Source organism: Megascapheus bottae, chromosome 4, assembly GCF_031878675.1.
Source record: "Megascapheus bottae isolate mThoBot1 chromosome 4, mThoBot2.hap1, whole genome shotgun sequence".
In the NCBI taxonomy this organism is placed as follows: domain Eukaryota; kingdom Metazoa; phylum Chordata; class Mammalia; order Rodentia; family Geomyidae; genus Megascapheus; species Megascapheus bottae.
This window is the reverse complement of record NC_143512.1, coordinates 23265985-23290383: the sequence shown is the minus strand read 5'-3', so window position 1 is coordinate 23290383 and position 24399 is coordinate 23265985. Positions and strand designations below refer to the sequence as shown.

Sequence of the window (24399 nt, the reverse complement as noted above, 5' to 3'; positions counted from 1 at the left end):
CCTCTGGCTCATGCCTGTAATCCTAGCTACTCAGGAGGCTGAGGATTGCAGTTCAAAGCCAGCCCAGGCATTTCTGTGAGACTCTTAATTTTCAATTAACCATCAGAAAACCGGAAGTGGTACAGTGGCTCAAGTGGTAGAGTGCTAGCTTTGAGCTGAAGAGACAGCGAATTCAAGCCCCAGACCCCCAAAATAAGAAGAGAGAAAGAGAGAGGGGAGGAAGAGGGAGAGAGGGAGGGAGGGAGGGAGGGAGGGAGTCAACCAAAAGTCCAAACTCTGGCCAGCATTCAGGTAATAGAAATATTTAGGCAGAATACATACGCTTTGGAATCTGGCACAAGTGGATTGCTTTTAATTTCCATGATTCCCAAAAACATTTTAACAAATCTCCAGTTCGTAACTGAAGACTTCATGAAACAATCAGGGAAACTTAAACTAACACCAGGTAGGTATAAGCCAAGCAGAGAAATGCTAAGACAAAACTTAAACTAACACCAGGTAGGTATAAGCCAAGCAGAGAAATGCTAAGACACTTATATATGATCTCAATTACTTCCCACTTATCTTAATAGCTCATCAAATACAGAGCTCATGACATCTTTTGGACTAAGTATACTTGAACAATTCACTTATTCAACTTATGTCCCAAATTAACCCAAGTCTATATTCCCACCATTGCACATGTTTTCTTAGAGACTGCAAACTTGATAATACACATACCTTAATATAGACACAGTTATAGGAGTACCAGCCATGAAAGTAAAAATCACTGTAATGAAGAAAATGCCGAGAAACATGGGCAAGTTTGTACACTGAGTTCCACATTTTCCAGCTTTAGCTTCAAAACTAAAACTTTCTTCTGCAAATGAAATTTCTAATTTTCTTTCGATACAGGAACAATTGTAGTATATCTGAAAACATTAGGCACAAAAACACTAAAATTGTTAACTTCTAAAAGGTATTTTATCATTGTTAATTCGATTATTTCTTAATACTATTCTAATCTATAAGTAGTGCTGAAGAAAAGTTATCAAGTTTCAGTGCTAGAAGCAAGCTGCATTTACAAAATAAGTCATCTGTCTTGATTTGTGAGGCTCTAAGTTCAACTTATGACTCATTATTGGCTTATTTAAAAACAAATGGGCCAGGGGCCAGGAGCTTGGCCTAGTGCTAAAAGTGCTTGCCTAGCATGCACAAAGACCCAGGTTCAATTTCTCCATACCACCTACATAGAAAAAAGAAGAAGTGTGTGGCTCAAGTGGTAGAGCTCTAGCCTAGAGAAAGCCCAAGGACAGTGTTCAGGCCCTGAGCTGAAGGCCCAGGACTAGCAAAATAAAACAAAACAAACAACAATAAGAAACAAATGGGCCAGGCTTGGTGGCTCACACCTGCAATCCTAGCTACTCAGAAAGCTGAGATCTGAGGATTACAGTTCAAAGCCAGCCAGGGTACTGAAGAACATGAGACTCCAATTAATCACTAGAAAAAAGGAAGCTGGGCTGTGGCTCAGGGGTAGGGTGGTAGCCTTGGGCTGATGACCTCGTGGATAGTGCTCAGGCCCAGAGTTCAAGCCCCACGACCCACAAAAAATATAAAAACATAAAAAAAATAAAATGGATGATAAGATTTATGATTTCACATACACCATAACTGCTCAAAATGTGTTTCCATGCTAACTTTTTCTTTTTTATTATAGAGAGCAAAGAGAAATCTATAGTAACAATCCTCAGTAGGTTGAAAGACCAAACACCACAATTCTGGTAAATACCACAGTAAAATTATCTACTGCATCCTATGACCTTGGAAAATATTCTGCTTTTCACTACATCCTTTATACCTACAATTTTTGGTATAGCTTTAGTGAAAGAAAACTGTAGCCTTCTTAAAATGATATACTTATCATATATAGAGTTATCTATGTAGATTTTAAAAATATGAAACATTGAAAGTTAGCATGTCAAAAAAAGCATGAGTTTGGCCTTTATAGAAAAAAGAAATTTCAGATATTAAAAAAAAGGTTGTTGGATGACATAGACATAAAAATTTATACTCTATAGACATAATGTTTTATTACATAGATTAATATGTATATATGAATACAAATCCTCAGCCTAATTTTAATTGTGTTCTAAAATCTAAGTGCCAGTGATTGTATAAGATTCCCTTCTTGAATACATGTTTGTTAAATGTCATTTGAAATATGATGTAAAAATCAATGTTAATAAATTCTTTAAAAAAAGAATAATAAAAGGTTGTTGGTCATAACTATTTTTTCCTGAAGTCTTCTATTAAGTTTTTATAGATAATACTTAATAATGACAGAATGTTTCATTCCAATGATCAGAACTGCATATAATGAGCCTATAAGGTCTATTATGAGTCGACATGGATATATTTATGTAAGACTTGTCTCTTTTGGTGGTACTGGGGTTTAATCTCAGGGACTTGTTCTTGTTGGATTTACCTTCTTGAATTACATCCTCAGCTCTAAACTGCAAATCTCTACCCCACATCCCCATTGTATAGTTCTTAGTTTTTAATTCATTTTAACTAACTGTACAAACAACTTTCAATTCAATACAGCAGTCTGTAAGTATAATGCATCTTGATCAGTGTTACCTCTTGCATCAATCTCCCCATACAATGTTCATATGCGAAACAATGGGGCTGGGTAAACTGAGGGGATAGGTAGGGTTAGAAGAAATGAGAAAGAATGACGAAGGACTATTGAATGTTTTCATATAACCATCTTTAAAAAGTGTAAGTTGCATGCCAAGTGTTGTGGGTCAAGACTGTAATCTTAGCTACTTAGGAAGTAGTTCATGGTTGAAGGGTAACCAAGGCAAAAATAAGTTCAAGACATGCCATCTCAACAAATAGCTGAGAGCAGTGCTATGCACATAATCCCAGATATCTGGGAAGCTCAATGGTTGGATAGAAATGCCTGTCATCCCAGGTACAGGAAAGCAGAAGTAGGAGGATCAAAGTCCAGGAAAGTATGGGAAAAAACTTGGCCCTAACTTGAAAAAGCCAAAATGGAGCTGGAAGTATGGCTCAAGTGGTGGGAAGGCTGATATGCGAGCACGAGGGCTGCTGAGTTCAATATGAAAATCTTATTACTTGCTATATTTTGATTTATTCCCAGAAGGAAGATCAAAGCCTCGTCTACTGAGGTAGTTTTAATGTACTTATTACATGTAAGTATATTAAATATATTTTCACATATATACATGCATGTACATATGACCAAATAAAGTATACAACTACATGTACACATTTCTATATTTGTTTTAGAATGAATTTCAAGCAGCTTTGCAGACTTTAATCACTTGTACCTATTTGTTATACATTCTTAGAATCTTAAACTTGCCTTCATAAAAGAAAATGAATGGCACTACACTACACTATCCTGTATTTCAATTTTCTGTTCTGGTTCTAAGATTGAACTCAGAGCCTCATACTCTTACTCAGTTTGTTTGCTCATGACTGGCATTCTACTAGTAAATTCATGCCTGTACCTTAGTTTTTCATGGAATAGTTAGAGATAAGGTCTCATAAACTTTTCTGCCAAGGATGGCTTCAAATCACAATCCTCCGGGTCTCAATTTCCTAAGTAGCTAGTATTGATTACAGGTGTGAGAAACCAGTGATTGGCTCTCCTACATCTCTGCAAAGTTACCATGTTAGCTACGAATACCCGGTTCTTGCCTCTTTCATTACCTGAATTATCAACGACAGTTGCCCATGAAACTATTGGAGTCTTTCTCCACTTGAGAAATAAGGACCAGCTATGGTAGACGTGGGGGAGGAAAGAAAGAATAGACTCCACAGAAACCCAGGAGAAGGTTGCAGGGAGGGTAATCATAAATAGACAAATGCGTGGCTTCATCAAGGGCAGAGTTACCTTTGATTTCCTATTCAAAACAGAGTTTAAACAACCTGCAAAGCAGGGAGAGAAATATTGGACTCCATCTCCACCGCAGAGAGGATAATAATAGGACCTCAAACAGTTACAATTGGCATTACAAGGGGCTGTCAAGTTCCCCACTTTTCCTGTCCTGCAAATAAGAAAAGACAGATGGTTAAATTCCTTATGGCATAACTTCTTAACAAAGAGCTGAGAAGCATATTTCACCCTGTCATTCAGCAATGTATTCTAGTCACTCAATACCTAATTCCTGAAAGGATAAGACAAAATTTCTTCTTTTGCACATAAGAACAACTTCTTGTGAGAGATGGTTAACCAAACAAGAACAACAAGCAGTTACACAACTGCAATAGAAAATATGAAACCAAGTTTCTGTGTCCTCGCTCTACCATTCCCATGAGGAAGTGGGTCTGTGAATTCTGGATCTTCAGCAGTGACCCCCACCTCTATCCACCAGATGCCATTAGCTTTCTCAAGTTGCAGCAAACAAAAATTTCCACATTTGTAAAATTTCCCTAGAAGACATTATTTAGAACTTAAAAAGGTGAATAAAATCAAGTTGTCCAACACACTCAGTTCCCAGTGAGAAAACTGAGGTTTAAGATACTTTCCTTTACTTGCCAAATACAGTTTCCTATGTTCCAAGCCAAGTATTCTTTTACACTGTAACCTAAGAGAAAGCAACATCTGTTACAATATAAAGCTTACTCTAAGCTGGGCGATCGGTGGCTCATGCCTGTAATCCTAGCTACTCAGGAGGCTGAGATCTGAGGATCAAGGTTCAAAGCTAGCCCAGGCACAAAAGGGCCTGAGACTCTTACCTCCAATTAAGTGGGGCTTGGCTCAGGGGTGAGGTGGTAGCCTTGACCTGAAGAGCTCAGGGACAGCGCCCTGGCCAAGGCCAAGTTCAAACCCCACGATCCAAAAAAAAAAACCAACTTACTCTAGGGCCAGGAGTGTAGCGTAGTGGTAGAGTGCTCACCTACCTACCATGCATGAAGCCCTGAGTTCAATTCCTTGGTACCACATACACAGAAAAAGCAGGAAGTGGTTCTGTGGCCCAAGTTGCAGAGTGCTAGCCCTGAGCAAAAAGTGTCTGAAGACAGTGCTTTAGATCACAATCTGAAGCAAATCCATGTAGGGACCCTTATTTTTCAAATAAGGCAAAAATAGGACTGAGGGCAAGGCTCAAGTGATAGATGTAAAGGTCCTGAATTCAAATTTTAGCAGTACCAAAACCCAGAAAAATCTTAATCTCTGATAACTTTTCTTATTCCTGAGGAATCTTTAAACCTCATTTTTACTAATTAGGCCAGAGTCTCTCTTAAAACTTGTCAAAGAAAATTAAAAACCTCTCCTTCTTTTGAATTCCATGGTGCATCTCCAATTACCTATTTCATTATTTATTCACTACTGTATTTTCTAGTTGTCTCCTTCAGAATGAGGATGTGGCTACAAAATCTTGTCATAGGGAGCATTCAATGAATGTTAACTAAATGTAATGGAGCTTAACCAAACACTGCTATACAACAAATGCTATCATGTGATGCCAAGGAATGCTAGACACATGAAAAGCAACCACAAATCACAATTATTGCCAGTGACATGACAAACATTACTATGGAAATTACTCTTAATTTACATCATCTGAATATTCTATGACACAAAATTACAGAGTCCTTGGACCTAGAATACCACCTACCTTCACAGCCTCATGCCATTACCCCCTGCTGTGCAATGTCCACCTGCCTGATCTGCTTCCCATGGCTCAGAAATTCATAGTAAAGCAAAACAGATAAAGAAAACCAGCTACAAGGACAAACATAGCCACAGGACAGAGGAGCCAAGAAATATCAACCCCTAGGATTAGCTTCAGGTTCTCTTCTATTCCTACTTGGAATATTTTCAGGCCACCTGTAGTGGTATGTTTATAATCCAAGTGTAGTATGTTTATAATCCAAGACACTCATGAAGTAGAAATTGGAAGAATCGTTTTGAGGCTAATCCAGGCAAAAAGTTAGTAAAACTTCATCTCAATAAATAGGCTGGGCATGGTATCATGGGCTGTCATGTAGTTTCCAGCTGTGCAGGAATTGTAGGGAGGAGGACTGTAGGACTGTAATCCAAAGCCAGTCCCAGGCAGCATCTGAACAATAACTTAAACAAAAGGAAGTAGAGTTTGTCTCAAGAGTACCTCACAAGAAAGGTCAAGAAAGAGAGACACACACAGACACAGACAGAAAGACAGAAGCAGAGATACAAAGACAGAGAAAGTGAGACAGAAAGAAAGACAGAAAGAAGACAGAGTCAAAAAGAAAGACACATAAAAGAAGACATAGAAGGGAGGCAGATGCACAGAATTTTATTCAAAAAAGTAGTTCTAATTTAAAATTTTTAAATTAATAAGAAAATATAATGCAATCTTCTCCCTAAGATGTGCCCATGTGCTTTCTCTTATTCTAACAAAATGCAGAATAGGACAATGTATAGAGATTACCAGATGACTTTGGCTGGCAGGTCTGGAGGCCAGAAATCCAAGACCTTGTGATACTGGTATCTGCTATAAATCCGGCAAAGTCCTGTTGTGTACTGTAAGATGGTGGAGGGATCTCATGGCAGAACAGAGAGAGCAAACTGACTTGGATTTCTTTTCACTTTAGATGAAATCACTAATATGAAATCCCTAATCTACCATGCATGCTCCATTTGAATGACTTCCTATAATCCTAGCCATCTTCCCAAAGTCTCCACTCCCATATCATTAACATGTCAATTTGAGGACTTTTTTTTCCAACCCAGAAATTTTTAGGAGACACATTCAAATCATTACAAATCTAAGTCCTTCTTAGGTAAGAATTCTGCTTTATTACTGTTTTTATCCCTAAACCAATAAAGGTGCCAAGGATACTATTTAAATGTCCTTTAAACAAAGGCCTACAAGTTTTAAAGCAGCAATCATTGAGACAAAATTCAGGAAGCAGAAACTGGGCATGCTGGCTCATGACTGTAATCCTAGCTACTCAGGAGGCTGAGTCTGAGGATCAAGGTTCAAAGCCAGCCCAGGCACTAAAGACCCTGAGATTCTTGTCTCCAATTTACCACTAGAAAACTGAAAGTGGTGCTGTGGCTCAAGGGGTAGGGCGGTACCCTTGAGCTGAAGAGCTCAGGGATAGTACCCAGGCTGAGTTCAAGACCCATGACCCACAAAAAAAAAAATCAGGAAGCAGAGATCTGAAAGCTAGTAGTAGAAAAAAATAAGTTTGAAAAATCTCTTTTTAACCACTATCCAGGCAAAGTGGCACATGGATGGCATCCCATGTCATTTCCTACAGCAGAAAGCTTAAATAGGAGGATTATAGTCCAGGCTTGCCTTAGGCAAAAAGCACTAACTCAAAAATACCAGAGCAGAAAGAAATGGAGATATGTCTCCAGTAGTAGGGTACCTGCCTACCAAGTTCAAATTCAAAGCCCTGAAGTCAATCCTCTTTATCACTGATAGGAAGGAAGGAGGAAGGGAGGGAGGGAGAGAGAAAGGGAGGGAAGAAGGGATGGAGGGAAGGAGGAAGAAAAGAAGGAAACCCCCACATACCATGTATTCTTACACAGAAAACAAAATGGCTTGTGAAGTTATTTTCCTCTTATTTTTCCCTTATGATTGTTACTGTTTCTGACTTTGTTACCTGATATATTGTATATACATTTTTTAGTTGTTTATTTGAAATAGGGAAGTGAAGGGGAAAAACAAGATGATTGGGAGGGGGTAGGAGGAGGGAAAGGGGAACAAAAACTTGATAAGGGTTATCATTGTTCAGGAAGTAATGTACCCACAACCTGACGAATGTAACTGTAACCCCTCTATACATTACCCCAACAATAAAATACAATTTTAAAAAATTCGTATCATCTGAGTGAAAAAGCATATGTTTTTGCAAATGCACACACAATTCATTACTATTTAAAAATACTGAAATTTGTATTTGGTTATCTGAAATTGGATAGGGAACGGGGGAAAACAAGGTGAGGCATGGGGGAGGGGGAAGGGAAATGGGGACCAAGACATGTGAAAGGGTATCAATGTATGGGAATTAATGCACCATTTATCTGGCAAATATCATGTAACCCTTCTATTAATTACAATAAAAATATATTAAAAAATACTGAAATATATTTACCCATTGTATGACTCAGACACACCAGCAAATGGTCCATTTTCACATTTGGCATAAATAAATACAAAACTCAAGACGAGGGCCACTGTAGATGTAAGCAATGCAAACTTCATAGTATTTTTACAAGCCATCTTGAATTTTGAAACAAGGACACCACCTAAAATCTGACCGAGGGCAGCACCAGGAATTAGAACAGCCCCTAGTGAGAAACAAAACCGAGAGACACACACAGACATTCAGTCATTCACACCAACCATTGGAAAACATTAAAAATATCAATAAGGATGTAAAGTTAAGCATTTACCAAACATTCAAGTGCAAAAGTGACTCACAGTTCCACTATGGAAGAGCTTAATAAAATGATATGTTGAGCATGAAGATATTTATCACCACCACCTTAATTTTATATAATTAAATTATCTGATATAAACAATCAGAGACTTTTCTCAAAGTCAGCATGACATATAAATTTCAAATGTGAAATATCTAAAGTACAATGTGCAATGTATTAAAGTAAAATAAATAGATGAAATTAAACAAACAAAAAAGAATGTTTTACCTCCAAGGGTGGCTGCAAAGCTGGATGTCAATCCAAATTGATTTTCTATAAATTTAGGTAAAAATGTAGCAAATCCAGTAGTAACTAAGGCTTCAGAAGAGGTTGATAGAACTAAACACATAAAGACAGTATTCCTCATCAGATTCTAAAGAAAAAATATAGTTCACCAAATGAATAACTATGACCATACTGTCCAGTGAAGCATTATGGTGATAGCACAATGAAGCGGGTTTTTAATAAACACATATTACCTGGGAAACTCAAAAGATGTCTTCGAATACAAAAATGTAACTATAGATGATTAATACATTTACAATGATTAAAAATGTACATATGGAACACATAGAAAACAGAGAGGTCATTCATTAGGACAATGATTAAGGCTTTGTTATACCCTAAGGGCCAGAACGGCAGGTAAGCACCAGACTTACTATTAACTGTCCACACTGTACAGCTTGCCCTATTATGTTCTTAAACTGTGTTTTGAATTCATATGTCCAGTGAATGAAGACCTTAAGACTGTAAATATAGGTGCAAATAGTTTCCAAGGAGGAAGCACATATCTTTCTATAACTCAAAATTCAGTAATTAAAAACCTTAGCTACACAATTTAGCAACTAAATAAGAGTCTCTGTTGCTATATCCCTCATAATTAGCCTAAACTAAATTGCTCACCACAGTTAGCCTAAACTGGTCAATTTTCTGAAATCAAAGATAGATTCATGTGGCACTGTTTCAAGACTGAGGAGCATAGCTGCCTTCTAAAGATTAAAAAAAAAAGATCACAAACTAAATATGGACACATAAGTCAAAATCAAGCTGACATGAAATGTCTCATCTGTACATTCAAACACAGAAAATTAAACAGCATCTATTTAATATTGGTTTGTTTTACCTTTAAAGCAGCTGGAAAATCTTTAATACTTTTCCCAAAATTTTCATCTGTGTGATGTAATACAGTACTTTTATTCTGATGAGCCTGGGAAGTTTTTCCTGCTTGAATCTTTGCTGTACCTACAAACACAGTAAATTGACTCACTTGCTCATCCTTTCAAAAATGGTTCCGTATAGCTGACATATACTTACTTCAATAAGTACATGAATTCCCTAAGACATAAGGCCAGTTCTTCTCTCATTAACTGGTAGGGAAATCCTACCAGTCTAAACATTTTAAAATGAGACAGTTCGATCACAACACTTACTCCAAATAAGGAGTCTAAAACAATTATATCTTTCATGGTGTTCTTTTTTTCATAGTAGATGTACTTTAAAGCATTTATGCTGTATACCTTTGCTTTATAATGGAAAAATTTGCTGGCAAATGAAATATTTTCTATCTATCATCATATCCTTTGAGTTTTAATAATAGTTATATGAATAAATCTGAGAGTATTTTAAATGAATAGTTATAAACTAGATGGGCCAGGGTAGAAAGAACTGCTTCTGTACTTTCAACAATAAGTAATTAACATGCATGATGTATATCAGATTGGTCCTTGAAACTTATGACCAATTGAACATGAGCTACCAATTTATCATATGCTTCATATAAAGCAGGGATCAATATACAACAACAAATTAGTAAATACTAGAGATGAATACACAGTTTCATTAATTACCAGTTTGAAACAAAATTATGTTGGCTGTTACCTTATAGTCCTCAAAACAGACATTTATAAATTTATGCAGGCAACTGAAATTTTATAAAATAAATGAGAATTTTTGGTTGTTTTCGATCCTATAGGGAACAATATCTGATCTAGAATAAAATACTGAAGTTTACAAAAGAATTTTTACCTGGTAAATGTTTTGGAAAGCAAGAGAAAGGTATTATCAATGACCAAGCAAAGAGCCAAGCTATGAGAAATCCAATCCACCAAGCCCCCAGCCACCTTGGGTCCTCTTCTGTGATACCACCACTGTGTGATAGAAAAACAGAAAAAAAGAGCAACTCAGTCTTCAAATACTTGACATTTTGATTTCTAAATGTGTGTGTATATGTGTGCGCGCCCACACACATGCACGCTCAGGCACACACCAGCCCTGTTAAAACTCAGGGCCTGGGTGCTGACCCTGAGCTATTCTGCTCAGGGCTAGCACTCTAGCAATTGAGGCACAGCTCCACTTCTAGCTTTTTGGTGGTTAATTGGAGATAAGAGTCTGGCTTTCTGGCCAGAGCTGAGTCCAAATAGCTATCCTCAGATTTCAGCCTCCAGAGTAGCTAGGATTATAGGCGTTAGCCACCAACAGTCAGCTAAAATTTTCATGGAGCCGTTGTAATAGATTCAGAAACATAGAGCAGACATAAATGAGTTATGGGAACAATAGTTTAGGGGCCAGGAGTGTGGCCTAGCGGTAGAGTGCTTACCCAGCATGCCCTGGGTTCAATTCCTCAGTACAACACACAGAAAAAGCCAAAAGCGGTGCTGAGGCTCAAGTGGCAGACTGCTAGCCTTGAGCAAAGGTGCTCAAGGCTCTGAGTTCAAGCCCCAGGACAGGCAAAAACAACAACAACAACGCAATAGTATTTTACACGGCAAATATATCATAAAAGTTTAAAATATTTAATAGTAAGCATAAGCATATTAAAAACATGAAAATATATACGGAATTTCTAAACATTTTTACTTTAGTTATATACTTTTTAGTTTATTTAATGAGATAAAGTTTGACAGGAAAACATTTAGTTTAAAAGTTTATACACTGCATTTCAGTTCTAGCATTTCTTTTAATTCAAGTTAATTTTTTGTTTAACGGATCTCTTATTTTAATATTGATAGGCTCTTTCCAAAAGCTTTCATTTCTGCAACTCATACAATTACTTGCTGTCCTATAATTCTTCTTGTCTAATTCCAGATTTGTTGCGCTTACCTATTTTACTTTCTCCCCAAAGACTGAAGTAGGATAGACAGCACAGAGAACAAATCACATATCCAGCATGATTTCTTACCCATCACTGTGTTTATGTTAAGCTTTGTACAGTCAGGACTCTCCAAGATGAATTAGGAAATGGTAAGAGGGCTCTTAGATTTGACAACTTGCCATTTGCCAGTTTGTGTATATCACTTACCTTATAGAATTATTGGGAAGATTAAATAAGCTATCTGGACTATGATCCAGGATAAATAATGTGAACTATTACTATTTTTACGATTGTTTTTGTCACATTTGTAGGACACAAATATAATTGTGATCTCTGTGATATTAGCAGAGATACCAGAGAACTTAATCTAATAATAATCATACTCCTTTAAAACTATTCATGCTATCTACCTCCAACTATGTCTACTGAAAATACAGTTCATTTTTATTACTGTTCCCTGCCATTGAATAATATTGGGATCCTAAATACATGTATTTAACAATTTTACCAGATGACACCACAAGGAAAATTGTAAGTAAAAATTGTGTATTCAATTTCCTAAAATTTCCACGACACCCTGAATAAACATCGAAAATGTTCTGTGATCTTCACATTTCTAAAACAAAATAAATTTAAGTGAAAAAAAAAGATAGTGCCTTGCCTTTCTTCCACAGCAATATCAATGTACATGGTTAACAACTGTCCACCCAACACATAGCCAATCGCAGGACCTAAGATTGACATAGAATAGCCAATACCTAGAAGAAGATTAAAGGTATTAGAAACATCCACATGAACAACTCTGTTTCACACATCAAATAATTTTGATGATAAATACTTTTATGTAGAAAATTCTGACTGAGTAGGCCTGCATCTAAATTACATGTATTTCCCCTCTAAAATGATATTTGAATGATATCCATTTACTCGATTGTTAGGACAAAGCACCTAAAAATGTACAACTCACTGCTAAAGTTATTGGATTGCCATAACCATTCTAATTAGCCAAATAATTACAAATCTATGGTCAGTTATAACATGTCAATTGGTGGAAGGACAGAACACTTTTACTAATAGTAATAATTACATTTTACTGTCTTGTAGAAGAACATGATGTGAAAAACTATCTTTCCCACTCTCCATGTACTGGAAAGCATACATTAACTTCATATGGCAGATTTCAAAATGTAGATTGTCTGATAAGTAACCAGTGCATTCTTAGTTATTTCATTAGAGACTGACCCATTTCCATAAACAATGGGACTAAATTAAACATACATCTGCCAAATATTTTAAATTTTCCTACTTAGAACAGTTGCAATAAAAAGAATGTGACTATTTTACTATTGTGATTCTTATTCTCAGATGTGAAATAATATAAAACTTCAATTACACCCAAAACTTAGTATATCACTGGTAAAATGAGTTATATAATAGATCAAGTGTTCAATGGTGATGATAAGATGATCTAAAAATTATGTTTTTATTTATTAGTCAACTCCTTGACTTGTAGGGCTGTAGGAAAAAAAAAGCTGTAGGAAAAATTTTATTAAAATGCTCTCGCATAATGATTGATAAATTAGTTTTTGTAGCAAGTGATTTCCAATTGCTTTAGACTGAAAACTTATAAGGTACTTATAAAGTACCTTATAAATTTCACAATAATGTAAAATTATGGTAACTTATATATTCATTATCATATATTTATGGTAACAATAATTAACATATACAATATGTTTACAATACAATATGTTCATTAATGTTAGGTGTGTGCTCAAGTAAACTTACTGTCTCTGTTGTGGCTGCACTGAACATACTGATTTCTGGTAACTGTGACAATTAATCCCCTATTATGGAATAATAAACTGACAAAAACAGCACATGAAAGTACAATACTGTAATCCCAGAAATGGAGACATTGAGGCAGTGAGATCATAAATTAAAGGGCAGCCTGAATTACAGGGCACAAACCACACAACCCCCTCTAAAAAGAAAAGAAAAAAAACTGATAGAGAAAATGTATGTTCTGATAAAAACTTAACCATAATTTAAATATCGGGTCTTGCATAGTCCAGTTAACTCAGCTTCAAGGAAGGAATTCAAGAGAAATGCAGACTATCCTAAAAACTTCCCTTTTTTCCGTTTTCTTTCTTTACTTCCTCCTATCCTCCCTTCCTCTGTTCCTCTCTTCCAATCCTCCTCTCTTTCTTTTTCCCTCCCTTCCTTCTTTCCCTCAATTTCATTTCTCTCCCTCCCTCCCTCCCTTCCTTGCTTTTTAGGCTTGTTTTCTTGCTTGCTTTCTCTGTTTCTCTCCCTCCCTCCCTCCCTCCCTCCCTCCCTCCCTCCCTCCCTCCCTCCCTCTCTCTCTCTCTCTCTCTCTCTCTCTCTTTCTTTCTTTATCTTGAAGCTAAAACCTCAGGGCCTGGGTACTATTTCTGAGCCTCTTTGCTTAAGGATAGCACTCTACCATTTGAGCCACAGTCCCACTTCTGGCCTTTTGGTGGTTAACTGGAGCTAAGACTCTCATGGACTTTCCTTCCTGGGCTGGCTTCAAACTGCAATCCTCAGATATCAGATATCAAATAATCCTCACGAGTAGTTAGGATTAAAGGCATGAGACATTAGTGCTCAGTTAAAAAAATTTGTTTCTAAGCATTACCTTACAGTTTTTTTTTTTCTTTTCGATTCCTGTCATGTTCATTTAGGATACAGCCAGTCTCCATACTCTGTGTAAATTATTCTGGGATTTCAGCGATCCAAACAGAAGACTGCTCAGAGGCTACTTCCCACTCAGGAAGAACAAATACAGAATGGAATCTCAATCCATTCTATGAACTTGACATGACAGTGAATTAAAAAAAATAAAATTAGTGCTATATTTACCTAATGGAAATTAATATGACACCACAACTTTTTGTTTTGTTTTTGTGAGCCTTGGTCTATACCAGGTCCAGCCCTAACTTTTTAATAAACTTATGTTATGCTTTCATTGTAAATTAACAGTAAGACAAAATGATAGAGAGACCATTGTATTGGAGAGCAAGCTTACCTATATAGAGAGAAGATTTGTGTGTGGGCACAGAGTCATCAATGAAGGCTGTTCCCAGAGTGTAGAGAGGAGTTCCTCCAGTTCCCAGTAACAGTTGTCCCAAAATGAAGACATACAAGTAGTTAGAAAGTGATGAACTCGAGGATGTACAACTGGTGCCATTCCTTGTTGTTAAGCAAGTATCTTTGGTGAAAGAAAAAAAAATGTGAAGTTATAGGAGTTAATAATTTAGGTATTTATTTTATAATTATCTATGATAACCTTTGTTTTTTTCAGTCACCACCATTATTTCCTCTTTGTCCTCCTCTTCCTCCTTCTTGCCGGTCCAGGGACTTGTACTCAGAAGCCTAGACAATGCCCCTCAGCTTCTTCTTTTCAAGGTAAGCACATTACCACTTAAGTGTGGTACTGAGAAATCAAACCCAGGACCTTGCATGTTAGTCAAGCACTCTACGACTAAGCCACATTCCCAGGCCCCAATCACTTCATTTGGATTATATGTAAACCATAAAAAGACCTGGATCATTTAGAGAAAAAAACTGAATTATTACCATGTAGAAATTTAGGAAACAAAAAAAACAGGACTAATAAACACCACTTAAGAATCAAAATTACAAATATTCAAGCAAGTAAATGTATACACAATAGGTAAGATTTTGGAGCTGGCTGAGGTGGCTCACGCCTATAATCCTAGCTACTCAGTAGGCTGAGATCTGAGGATCAAGGTTCAAAGCCATCCCAGGCACTACAAATCCATGAGACTCTTATCTCCAATTAACCACCAGAAAATGGGAAGTGGGGCTGTGGCCCAAGGGTAGAGTGGTAGCCTTGAGCTGAAGAGCTCAGGGACAATGCCCAGGCCTGGGGTAGGGTGGTAGTCTTGAGTTGAAGAGCCAGGGACAGCACTTAGGCCAAGAGTTCAATCCCCACACGCACAAAAAAATCCGAGGACTGGAAGCGTGGTCTAGTGGTAGCATGCTCACTTAGCATGCACAAAGCCCTGAGTTCAATTCCCCAGAACCACATACACAGAAAAGGTCAGAAGTGGTGCTATGGCTCAAGTGGCAGAGTGCTAGCCTTGAGCAAAAGTGTCCAAGGATAGTGCCCCAGCCCTCAAACCCCAGGACTGGCAAAAAAAAAAATCCCAATGTTTAATAAAGGAAACTTTCCTAACATTGACACCAAGGACACATACCTGGAATTCTCACTATTTAGGAGGGTGAGATCCTGGGGACCATAGTTCAGTCTCCACAGAAAATCCATGAGACACCATTTCCAACAGGGCAGCAAAATATCTGACTAGAAGAAAGACTCAAATGGCAAAGCCACAGCCAAGAGCAAGAACACTTTCCTAAAGTTAATCAAGACATATTCTTGACTTAGGTCATAGACCACCTCACTAAAAATTAATGTGGAACTTTCAACACTAAAAGATTCCCTTGTAAATCTACTGGATTTTAAAAGTGAAAAATATTTTGAACTGTCAGGTGAAAAAATAAATGCACTTATATGGCAGATTAAAAATAAGTCAACTTGTACTTCATTCCATACCGGCAGCAAAGAAATGCCAATAAAATTAATCAATTGAAGATTTTCATCAATGAATATTTTATTCTCAAATTGTGTTGCAGATATAAAACGCAAAGTAACATATCTTGCCCTACTTTTCATCTCACAGAAATTTCTATGGGAAAAAATAAAAAAAAACTACTAGACATTCCAGCTCAGCCTACTCTGTGTATGTGTGTGTATGTCTGTGTGTTGTATTAATTCGAAGTGCCAGGTGGATCTGAAGAACATCAGAAACAAGTTCAAAGTAACTCTTAATTTATCTTTTTTTTTTGCCAGTCCTGGGCTTGAGCTCAGGGCCTGAGCACTGTCCTTGGACTTTCTCAAGGCTAGAGCTCTACCACTTGAGCCTCAGCACCATTTCCAGCTTTTTTTGTATGTATGTGGTACCGAGGAATCGAACCTGGGGATTCGTGCATACTAGGCAAGCACTTTAGCCACTAGGCTAAACTCCCGGCCCTCTTAATTTATCTTTAAAAGACAGCTACATACAATACATTCAACTGTTCTGTGAAGTATTCTATGGTATTTGTTAGTCAAAGAAACTATCTGAACTGATTTCTGCTAGGAAATCATTTTATTTAAAGACAAAAACACTTTCAATCTTGTTTAAAAAGGGAATTCATTAATGGGTATCAAAATATAGTTAGACAAGAGGAATAAGTTTTTAGTAATCTACGAAACAGTAAGTAGACTTTTCTCACAACTGTTAAATAAAAAAAATATTACATAAAATATGTAGTACTTGCCAGGCTCCTGCCTGTAATCCTAGCTTTTCAGGAGGCTGAGATCTGAATATTGAGGTTCAAAGCCAGCCTGGGCACTAAAAGTCTACGAGACTCTTATCTCTAATTAATCATCAGAAAACCAGAAGTGGCACTGTGGCACTACTCAAGGGGTAGGCTGGTAGCCTTGAGCTGAAGAGCTCAGGGACAATGCCCACACCCAGAGTTCAAGTCCCACAACTGGCAAAACAAAATATGTAGTACTATAAAATTTCAAAAGCCTAAACCATGAAGAAATAATCAATGTTTAAGGAAATACTAAATTCTCTGAAACGGTTATTTCCCCATTGTAAATAAATATTTAATTATCACACTGTACCCCAGAAATGTGGATAATTAATGTCAAAATTTTATACAAGCATGTGATTTGACAATGTACCACAAGATGGAGCTGCCACATTGCCTAGGTGTTGAGAATATCACCCTACAGAAAAGTATTTACAGTGCCTGAAGGAAAAGGACAAAAGAAAAGCCAAAACATTTAGAAGTTAAATATCAAACTTATTTGTGTGTGTGTGTGTGTGTGTGTGTGTGTGTGTACCCGTGCATTTCTGGGGCTTGAACTCAAGGCCTGAGCTATTCCCCCCCCTCACCTCACTCAAAGCTACCACTCATTTTAGCCACAGCAATACTTCTGGTTTTTTGCTCATTTATTCGAGTTCAGAGTTTCAAGCATGGACTGGCTTTTTTTTTTCTAGCTTCTACTCCATAGCCCACAACCCCTGGGCATTCTCCCTAAAGAACTGGAGACTAATGTCATTCATTTCCCTTGAGCTTGGCAGCTATAGGGGTAGGAGGGTCTTCTTGGATTTCCAAGGTGTCTAAACCTCAAGGGGAAGAGACTGAAGAAGCTCCAGGGACTCTAGTTCCCCAAATTTCCAGAATCAAGTACACTAAAATGTCTAACTGTAAACAAGATCTATCTCCTCTTCTCCCTTCATGGAGAGTGACTCCAAGTGTTTTCCAGTCCCCACCCCAGTCACTATCCTAACAACAACTACAAAAGAAGCTACAGCGTTTGTTCATTCTTAAAAGCTTTACAAGGTTTAGCATTTTTTGGCCTTGAGGAACTTAGGTCATTTTGGCATTCCTTTCCAAAGATGTCTTTTTACTTGCTAGGATACCAGTCCCCCAGCATATCTCATAAAACTTGACTCAAAAAAAAAAAAAAGCCTCCTTCTCTAAGTCTTGAGGTCCCTATAAGAAACTGGTTCAGGAGACCTTCTAGCCTCAGGGTCCTTGGTGTTGTTAGCTTAGAAAAGAACAAAGAATTTTCTCCCTGCTGGGGAGGAGCAATAGTCCCAAGTCCAAACTGATATGTTTTTTCCAGTAACTAGAGACCAGACAAGCCACAGCAGAGCCCTCCAGCTGCAGAGCCCTCCAACTTTGATTTCTAAAACTACAGGAGGTAGGTGGAAAGAGGTTGTACAAAGAGTCATACTAACAAATGGACACTCTACCGTTCTGGGAGCCTTTGTCAACCACAACTCACCTGCCTCTGATGTCAGCCTGGCTGCTCTTCTGTGGGAATATGACCCTAACCCACCCAATGAAGTAATTTTCAAATGAACATAACATCCCAGAAAGATGAGAAAAATCCACAGCACAATCATGATTAAGGTCAGTATCAGGACAGGAGCTGCTCCAATATTGTATGGAACACAGGAAAAATGTGGATACATGGTTCAAAGGAAGCCATTACTTCATGAAAGCAGAAGTGAAATGTCAGAAAAGAAATGGTAAGAGAAAGCAGGAGGAGAGGGTTTGTGGTAGGTAAAGAAAAGGAGATAACTGAAAGAGCTGATAAAGCAGCAAGATATAAGCAAGATAAATGTTCTTCCAGCCCCTATATAGTACAAGGAAAAGACAAGAGGAAAGTGAGAGAAATGCCTAGTAATCAAACAGGGAAATATTAAACATATAAAATAGTCAAATAGGACAAAAGTATTTGAGAAGAAAAGCTAAAACAATGAAAGAAGATACTCAGTATAATTTAAGACAAAAATGCTAAAAAAAAAATACCTATGAATGAAGCCTTCATACTTTAAATCTGCCTTCTTGGTATCACAAAATGCAGCAGACTGGACTGTAAAGAGACTAAAGGACATACACACTTGGACAGTCATCACTGTAGGTATGTCACAAGTCTAAAGTTCTAAATGATTTTGGAACATACAGGTGTAGACAAGGATTATGAAGTATTTTGTGCTTATCTTCCCCTCTGTGGGAGTAGTAAGTGGTATTAACATGCATTTATACACTTAAAAAAAGTTCACAAAGCCGAGTTTGGTAGTTCACACCTGTAATCCTAACTACTGAGGAGGCTGATATCTGAGGATCACGGTTCAAAAGGACCTTATCTCCAATTAACCTTTAGAAAACCAGGAGTGGGGCCTGCCTCGAGGTTTGGAAAACTGGGCAACCATATGCAGAAAACTAAAAATTGATCCCAGTCTACCATGATGCACAAGCATTAATCAATACCAGGCCTGAAACCCTGAAACTGCTGCACAATAGAGTAGGAGAGACGCTGGAATATAGGCACAGGCAAAAACTTCTTGACCAGAGTACCAGTTCATAACAGATTGGAGAGAGCCTACCTAAAAATAAAAAGTTTCTGTACAGACAAAGCCATAGCTACTAAAGGAGAAAGACAGCCAACCAAATGGGAAAAGATATTTACTAATAATACATCACACAAATGCTTAATAGCCAATATCTACAAGGAACTCAAGAAACTAATCCCCCCTAAACCCAACAAACCAATCACTAAATGGGCAAGGGAACTAAAGAGAGACTTATCAAAAGAGGTTAAAATGGCAGAAAAACATATGAGAAAATGCTCATCATCCACGGTCATAAGGGAAATGCAAATAAAAACAACCCTAAGATACCACCTTACACCCCAATCAGAATGGCCAATATTCTTAACTCAGACAACAACAAATGCTGGCAGGGTTGTGGAGAAAGAGGAACCCTACTGCACTGCTGGTGGGAATATAAGCTAGTACAGCCACTCTGGAAGGCAGCTTGGAGGATCCTCAAAAACCTAAAAATAGACCTTCCCTATGACACAGCCATTTGGCTTCTGGGCATCTACGCTGAGCAACATAACCCAGGATATGATAAGGACACCTGCCCAGCCATGTTCATTGCTGCACAATTCACAATAGCCAAGCAATGGAAACAACCCAGATGCCCCACTACAGATGAATGGATACAAAAATGTGGTACAAATGTACAATGCAATTCTACATAGCCGGCAGACAAGATAAAATAATAGTATTCCCTGGGAAGTGTATGAAGCTAGAGCAAATCAAGTTGAGTGAGGTAAGTCAATACCAAAGGAATAAAAGGCACATGGTCTTCTTGATATGTGGATATTAGATTCAAACGATAAAAGAGAGATAGTTCAATACTCGGTATTCAAGGCCATTGACATGATCTTGGAGATATAAATAAAACTACATAGCCATAAAAATCTGTGATGGGATATATACTCTATAGACATAAGGTTATATTATATAGATCAATATGTATCTATGACATACAAACTCAGCTTAATTTTAATTATGTTATAAAATTTATGTGCTAGTGATTGCATATAGAGATTCCCTTCTTGAATACTTGTTTGTTAAACATGACATTTGAAATATGATGTAAAAAATCAGTGTTAACAAAATCTTTTAATAAAAAATCATTATGGCTATTTTTTGCCTGAAAATATTATTACAACTGGCAAAAATAATGACATTCACATGGACAGTCCATTCTAAGGGCCTCTTTCAAAACCTGATGACTTCCCATATGTAGTACTGACAAGTAAGTAACAAAACTATCTTAATACTCAGCCCTATTCCAGGAGACATACTCAGGTTAATACTCTTTATTCTCCTCCTCAGCCTTACTGTTTTTTGTCAAGCTTTTGTCTGACCAGCTCATCTGTTAGAGCTGCACATGCATAGATACAGATCTGTATTTTAGACTTTCTTTCCTTCTATTGAACATTACGTGTTGGGGCCTAGCCTCCATCTGTGAGGCCTGATTCTGGCTCAGCTGCAATTAAAGGGCTTTGACCAGGCATTTGGTCTTTTGCATACCTCTCTTAAGGCATCTCTGTGTAGTGACTCCATTGAACCCCCCGCAGTTTCGCGGGTCTCGCAGCAGCTCAAGTCTCGCGCGCTTTCCTGCACCTGTCTGCCCAGTACCTGAAAGCCCCACCCAGACCCTTAGTGGTAACACAGAGGCCCTCTTCCTATTGGCTAGCTTCCAAGTGCCCACCTTCTCCTACCCTAACAGTATATAACTAATTGTCTGACGCAATAAAGGAGGAGAGCATCAGAGAGAGCATCTGAGATCAGCAGAGATCAGCAGAGAGATCTGATGCGCTTTCATGGTTAACACTGCTTCTGACTCAGCGTGGTTTTTTCTTCCCTGGTGATTGGGGGAGGGCTGGGTCTTTGACACTTACCATCTCGCTCGGCTCCTGGGGGACTACAGGCTGGCCCTGTGTGTCCCTCCCCATTCCCGTGTTGCTGCCCCGGAAAGGAGAGGAGCAACAATTACGTTCCATTTACCATGGCTTCTTAGGAACATGACCAATTGAGGCTGCTATCCAGAGCACTCCATTTATAGTGGTTCATGGTATACCTTTCAGACTCTTTATAAAACAGGTTGTAATCTTTCTTCTCTTAGCCAGCCATGAGGAAATTTCCATAAGATCTTAACAATGAAGACACAGGTTTTTGTAGTAAGACCATGCAAACTTCTCCTTTTGTACTTCCTCTATTTTCAAAAGAGGAAGTACAAGTTACCAAAAGCTAGAAGTATAATAATGCAAGATGCTCGTCCATGCAGTTACATGGACCTTCCACAACTGCTTACTCTAGCCCTTTAATTTAACTATGAATAATACCTTCCATGTATACACTACCTTCCATAAAGTTTAGGAAAGTGTGAGAAATTCAGGTCACATGATAATGTCATATGTCTAACTTATAGCATAAACCCAGTAATCCTACCGTCACAGGAAGCTGATATCTGAGGATCACAGTTTAAAATCAGCCTAGGCAGTACAGTCCAAAAGATTAGTATCTCCAATTCACCATCAAATAGAAGTGGAGCTGTAGTTCATGTGCCAAAGCAAAAAAAGCTAAGGAACACTGCCCAGATCCTAAGTTCACAGCTCTGTACTGGCATGTAAGACAATTTAAGAAATAATAAAAAGCCTGGTGGCAATAGTTCATGCCTGCAGTCCTAGTTACTCAGGAGGTTGAGTAACTTCTTAGCCCCAGGCAGAAAAGTCCAAGAGACTCTTTATCTCCAAAAAAACAACTCCAAAAAGGCAGGAAGTAGAGATGTGGCTGAAGTGGTAGAATGCTAGCCTTGAGCAAAGGAAGCTCAATGACAGTACCCAGGCTCTGAGTTCAAGCCCCAGGACTGACCAAAAATAATAATTTTTTAATAATAATAATTTTTTTAAATAAAGAGAAATATATAACTAGCATCCAGCATACAGAAGGAACAACTGCTTTACAAATGAAGAATAGTTATAGGTAAAGAGAAGTGATGGTCTCATTACATTATGAAAATGTGTCTCCTCACTGTGATTTCCCTATGGAGACTGACATAGGCTACTTCTACTCTCCTGCCTGCAATATAGACAAGCCTTTACCTAGTACAGAACTTCTCTCTTTAACCATTCCTGCCTGCAATATATACAAGCCTTTACCTAATACAAAACTTCTCTCTTTAATGCTTCACTAAAATCTGGTTGGTAGACTCATGCATTGTCTAGTGAAAAAGCTAAAGTTTGTACAAAAGGAATAGAAGCTATCTCCATAGGCTCCAAAGGAACACCACCCAGTATGCCTGTATTGTAATAGAGCATAGGCTTGACCACTAGGGCTGTCAAGATTCTATATGTTCAATAGCTACAGGAAGCCTCTAAATAAATGATTTTATGGTTTATCATTTACACGAGTGCCTGCATAGGTTTTCTAAAGTATCTGAAATGCAAATTGCCATTTAAGTATAGATAACTGTTTGTTGTAGAGGACTCTCCTATTGCATAGCATGATACTGACAGGCATCCATGGTCTCTATTCACTATCTACAAGAATCCTCCACCCAAGCTGTGATAATAATAATATGAAAATGGTTCCACATACAGCACATTGGCTGTAACTGAGAACCATATACTGCTCAAGACTACATAATGACAGAGATCAAGTTGGTTCACATAATACTGAGATATCACAATGATGGAATAGTTTTATTCCCCACAGGAAAGCAAACCCCTTGGTTCCACCCTTAATCATAAGTAGATGTGAGACTAAGATATGAAAGACAGCAATTCGAAGCCAGTCCAGGCAGAAAAAGTTCATAACTAGCAAAATGTAGAGCTTCAAGAGTGGCTTAAGTGGGAAAGAGTCAGCTAAGAAAGCAAGACTAGTAAGTGTGAGGATCTGAGTTCATATACCAGTATCACCAAAAACAAATAAGCAAAAAAATAAAAATAAAAAAATAACACTGAATTCTATGAGAATGTAAGTATGATTAAATATGAAGATCTATTGCTTTAAAGATGGTTAAAATATAAACAATTGGACAAAATTTATAAGGGAATGAATAAAGATTTTGGCCTCACCAAAAAGGGAAAAAAAAAAAGAAAGAAACAAGCAAGCATAAGAAACCACCTTGGCTTCGTAGCTCAAAAGTCAAAGAACCTCTAAGGTCAATAGCTATGTATTAGGTAGCTAAGACTGTGCTTATTTATGCTTGAATAAATATAAAGTCTGGATCCAAGACAATATCTCCACCAGATTGTCTTTGCTATGAGAAACACTTCTAATGAAGGACCATCTTTCTTCATTCTGTTATCATGCAGCTGCACTACACAAATGCATGATCTCTTCTTTTATAGTGTCACTAAGCTTCTTATTTCCCAATTAATTCCCTTAACAATTTAATATTACTTGTTGTTTACGATTTTGTTCAGAGGATTCTACTTAGCCCTTCTGGCAATTGGCCAATTCTTTTTTTTATTGTAATTAATAGAGGGTTGGTTATAGTTACATTTTCCAGATAGTGGGTGCATTACTTCATACACACTGATACCCCTTCTCATGTTTTTGTCCCCATTTCCCTCACCCCACCCCAGAAACTGGCCAATTCTATCAGTTAATGTTTCTATACTTTCCCTGTATCCTTAAACGAAAAGATCTGCCACCAATGTGATGACCAGGACAGCTAATATGCCCTTTCTATAACTTTAGTCCAAAGAAAGAAATATTAACAGATCATTCAAAGCTACGATTCAACAATCACATGAATCCTTTCCATTTTACGTTCAGTCAAGATCAACAAGAACTCCGGGATTCCTTCTCATTGTGGTCATAATAAAGGGCCTCTTGACCTTACCTCAAACCCATTAGAGCAGTGGCAGGGCAAGAAAGAAAAGAAGGAAGTTTGAATA

At 37.7% G+C, this 24399-nt stretch overlaps 1 protein-coding gene across 1 annotated transcript in view; it reads right to left on the bottom strand.

Annotated features, from left to right (window-relative positions):
* Positions 1-24399, bottom strand: part of Slco4c1 (solute carrier organic anion transporter family member 4C1) — a 50573-nt gene that overhangs the window by 9902 nt on the left and 16272 nt on the right. The window contains exons 3-10 of the mRNA XM_090331580.1: positions 14569-14751; positions 12181-12277; positions 10454-10575; positions 9552-9670; positions 8657-8801; positions 8101-8296; positions 3905-4058; positions 721-911 (exon numbers count right to left, since the gene is read on the bottom strand). Of these exons, the coding sequence (XP_090187706.1) occupies positions 721-911; positions 3905-4058; positions 8101-8296; positions 8657-8801; positions 9552-9670; positions 10454-10575; positions 12181-12277; positions 14569-14751 (1207 nt within the window). The remainder of the gene's footprint in view (positions 1-720; positions 912-3904; positions 4059-8100; positions 8297-8656; positions 8802-9551; positions 9671-10453; positions 10576-12180; positions 12278-14568; positions 14752-24399) is intronic.